Source organism: Nymphaea colorata, chromosome 5 (assembly GCF_008831285.2).
Source record: "Nymphaea colorata isolate Beijing-Zhang1983 chromosome 5, ASM883128v2, whole genome shotgun sequence".
Taxonomy (NCBI): Eukaryota; Viridiplantae; Streptophyta; class Magnoliopsida; order Nymphaeales; family Nymphaeaceae; genus Nymphaea; species Nymphaea colorata.
Window position 1 is genome coordinate 2,474,949 of NC_045142.1, and position 4,750 is coordinate 2,479,698.

The following is a 4,750-nucleotide window of genomic DNA, read 5'->3' on the forward strand; positions in this document are numbered from 1 at the left end:
AATAATTTTTTTTACTCAAGAACTACATGACCCGAGCATGCTGATTCAATTTAGTCTTGTCTCTCACAAAAGAAGATCAAAAGCAGACACTTTGGGAAGCCTTTTTTCACAATTAAAGTTTATAGTATATGCTCAATTTTATATGGGCTTCTTTGATCCGAGCTGATAAGATGTTATTATTACTATCGCTTCGTTATTACTGGTACTTTCTTTTGGATTGGCAATCTGAGATTTTGAGGGACCCCTTTCATTTCAATCTTACCTTGAAGGTCTTGAGTACAAGCCCCTAACCAAGCACGTATTTGAAGCTCTAATGGCCCATTGCTTCATTTGTATATAATTATATTAGAGGAATTTTAGACATTTTCACCACAATTCAAAATATGTTGTAATTGATACATTTTCACCTGAAATTGAGTCAGACCATTCGGCCTCTTGTATTGTGACGAACTTTTTACCGTGGGAGTTCAAAATTTAGGGTCCTGAATTTTGACTAAACTGCAAACGAGAGCCTTCTGATTTTTCTAATCAAACTTGCCAAAGAGGGGTGTATGTTAAATCAGAGAACCACCTGAGACCGATTAAGTTTCTTGACAAACCTGCTAGTTCTGATAAAAGAATCGGCAACATTAGTAACATTTGCTGCCAGCCATCCTGATAGAAATTGGCCGGAAAACCATCCGGCCCTGGGGTGCTTTGCGCTTTCAGGATCATAAGTGAATATGGAGGAGAGGCATTGAGGGCTATCTCCAACCTCCAGCCCAGAACCATTTTTTTGAATGTCTCATCCAGACGCGACCTTAGAAAATTTGGGAAACACTTTCTAGGTAAATCGTAAAGCCCACGAAGCAGACCAAATGAATGAAACAAGCCCTGGACATTCCTTCTCCTTTTTGGCTGTCGATGTGCAGTTACTATCATAATATAAGCACCACGAGATACCGTAAAGATATGCTCTGCTGCTGATCGCTTCTGAATGTCTGATTACACAAAATTCGACATAGACCATCATATTCCATTACATTAAAGTATAACAACAATACTCCACATTTTGATCTGCTATACATAGAGAATGAACCGACCATCAACAATCTGAAGAATGCTACAGATGGACGGCTTATTATGTACTGCAATCAAACTGTCCAAATGAAATTTTAAAAAAACCATATATTTAATGATTTATTAATTGTCTTCTAAAAGCAAAGTCAATCCCTCATGGCTTGAACTTAGGATCCTTCACTATGGTCACAGGGCATGATGCATGTGAAAGAACAAAATTTGTCACACTTCCCAGCAAGATCCTGTAAATTACAGAAGCAACCATTTAGTTAACTTGTTGGCATCCTTCATTTCTGGAAAATATAGTCAACCAATTGCCAAGGAAACAAAACACTACCCAACAGTGCAACATCAAGAAAGGTTACCTACTTTCATCATAAAATTCTATACTTCTCATCTTGTTTTGCCAATATTATACAAAGCCTACACAGACATAGTCATAACCTACTCTTTTTTAATGGGATCAGTCAAAGATATTGAAAAGAGATTGCATCTGTAACTCAGAATGATATATTCCAGTGTTGAACGAAAAATAAACAATGATTTATCCTTGGGAATATTCAAATGTGACACCCAGGAGGAAGAAGACGATTCAATCAACCCACGATATCTTGCATGGTCAAAGGAACTTACAGATCTGCTTGCACAATTTCGTTTATATCGAATCTTGCTAGCAGTCGTAGCATCAAAAATAGCTAATATGGACATGATTCAATGAATCAGGTCCACTTAATTTTTCTCTCCATTTCCCAATATATTTCGAGTGCGCAAGAACAACGTGCAATGACACCAAATAGTCAAATACATGAAGTTAATAGTCATCATATTATGTGAAATGGGGAGAAAAAGTAAGTAGACCACATTACCAACTTTTCTGACACACAAGGAGACACTGTTGCGATCATTACCTGTTTGATGAATCTAGGGCACTGCCTGTTAAGGTGGAACAAAATGACCTAATTCAATAAGATCCATCTTTTTCCAGGTAGCACAGTCTTATGATAGATACACAAAGTACCAGCTAATCCACTAACGAGCATAATTTACATATTATACAATCATAAGATTGCTTACCTAATTCAAGTCCATGTTTTCCAGGTTACACAGTCTTATGATAGATATATGATAGATACACGAAGTACCAACTAATCCAATGACAAGCATACTTTACATATTATAGAATCTTTAGATTGGTTTTTCCATCCCCAAATAGGCTAAATACCTCAACTTTTCTATGTTGGCATCACAATCACCGTCCATGAGATCCTTTGTGAATATTCCATGATTTTCGTCAGATGAACATGAATGGTCAATTTTGTCATCACCATTGACCACAACTGACAAAAATCATGCACTATCAGAGCATCTATCAAACAAGCCTGCCTTCTATTATTAACCATGTCTTCATTAGTTGATATCATGACTGCCATATTATTTACCTGAAATCAACCATGATTTCCATGGTCACCCTCATTAACCACCACCAATAACACCACACCATTGATCATCTACCAGTCTCTATTTCTCCATCAGTTCATGTGCAAAAGGGGAAATGATCTGATCATTCAGGTTAGATGATAAAGCCATGGACCAACCTAGCACACTGAACTCATTGGTCTCCTTCCATAACTAGCTCGTGGAGAGCACCCTCTATGTATCGCATTCACAGGGAACAGGACAGAGCAAGGTTCTGTCATAGTGTCGTTTAAGTTCACTTTATATGTGGACATCCAAAGTTAGAAAGAGATGACGAATGGGACCTTGAATGAATACCCGATACGGATAGCTACCTCTTCAAAGCTGTTGGTCTACTGGCATCTGGGCCCCATGAATCAATACCCGAGCTACCTCTTCAAAGCTGTTGGTCTACTGGCACTTGGGCCCTCTTTCTATTTCGTAAAATTGGATGTCCAAATTGGAAGAGGTGAAAAATGGGACCAATACCATAACTCAACATGCTATGTAGCTCCTTTTCAAATTTTTGTGCTTATCTCTTACACGTATCACTCTCTGACGCATTAAATTTACTCGACAGTCTACAGAATTGTGACTGCAGTATATCTACATTTAGTGCTTTTTAAAACTAAATACCAAGAAGATAATTGGAAAAATGGGAGCTGAATCGTGCATATAAACTGAAACAGCAAATGTATTAGATTGTAGGAATTAAGAGTTGATGCATCGTCTCATTAATTTGGCACACCATCTTAGACAAGCGATGTTATAATGCTTTTCTATCTAAAAAGCTATTCTATCATCCACGCCACTCTAGCTACATTCAACGGAAAAACTACAAATAATATCATATCAGAAAAATTATTAATTCCTATGAGGTGTTGTTGAGCCATCAGAACTAGTAAATAAGCTAACTCACGATCTGCAAGCTGAATAGCAGCAGACAGAAACTTGAAATGATCACTCTGATTGAACTAGCTGACCATCAATTGTAAATATTATCCACGCCTATAGCAAAGTAATTCCTTCGTCTTCTCCTAGATGCACGGAAAACCCACCTGTACAGTTGTTCTAATCCCTTCCATTTGTTAAAACTCTGAAACTAACGACCGACTCTCACATATCATACAGAACACAAGCTCAAAGGAAAATCATACACTGCCGAAACTCATTCTCATATCTAATGCTTTGGTTTGCCTCACAAGAGATCAGCAACCGCTTGGCCACACTCTAGTCAGTAAGACGTCTAGATGAATCAACTTTCCAGGAAATCAGGTCAAGCAGGGAAACTACGATGTCAATTTGAGGAGACTCCAGCTTTTCTGACTATATAGGTGCATCCCAATTTCCCAAACACCAACATTTCACTTTTTTATCAGGAGGAAAAGAATCAGGTCAGTTTTTTTCATCTTTCGTTATTCTTTCAAGTATACACGATACCGACCAAACAAGATTAAAAGTTAACACCAAAGTTGACCCCTCATCTACTCTATCTTTAAAGCAGAAAAAGGAAATGGTATATATCGGTTGGTCTCACCTTTGGATCGGTCCAAGCCCTCGACTGCCCATCACCAAGGAATCGAGCTTCAGGTCCTCCACAGCCTCACACAGTTTTTCCCTCGCGTCGCCCCAATATATCTTCGCCAGTATTGTCGCCTAAAAAACACCACAAAGGCAGAAACCACTACCCATCAACCAAAAACACAAAAACCAAAAAGAAAACCACCTTGATGAAGGAAGAAAAGAACAAAAAAATATAGAGTGAAAGAAACATGCCTCCTTTTGCCTTGAAGCAGTATCAAGCAAGTCCAAGACTTCTGCATCAGATTCGACTTCATACTGTTTCATGGAAGCCGGTTCCCTGAACTCGCTCAGAGGAATCAACGCTGCACAAGAAGGATCAAGTGTTGATACCAAAAGAGAGAGAAAGAGAGACAGAGACAGAGAGGTGGTGCTTACGAGAGCCGGACTGCAACCACATGGTGTTGCGAACCTCTTCGCCCTTGCCGTGCTTGACGTGAAGGACGTACAGCGTCTCCCCCTTCTGCAGAAGGTTGTCCACCGCCCACTGCAGCGCCACCTTGCTACTGCTCGAGTAGTCGACCGCCACGCCAATCTTCCTGTCACCCCCCATCTCTCTCTCTCTCCTTTGCTTCTCTCTAAGCAATGAAGACAGTAGAGAAGTTGCTTGTTCTCTGGATCTCCTCTTCCCTTCTCTCTCTGTCCTTCTTTTTGA

General features: G+C 39.4%; 1 protein-coding gene across 1 annotated transcript; it reads right to left on the reverse strand.

The window, feature by feature from the left end:
* Window positions 1–994: 994 nt before the first annotated feature.
* On the reverse strand, window positions 995–4,750 carry LOC116253855 (universal stress protein PHOS32). Its single transcript, XM_031628818.2, has 4 exons — window positions 4,474–4,750; window positions 4,291–4,400; window positions 4,052–4,170; window positions 995–1,301 (listed from the first exon to the last, which is right to left on the reverse strand). Exons 1-4 carry the CDS (start codon window positions 4,646–4,648, stop codon window positions 1,214–1,216), a joined length of 492 nt encoding a protein of 163 aa, XP_031484678.2. The 5' UTR covers window positions 4,649–4,750; the 3' UTR covers window positions 995–1,213.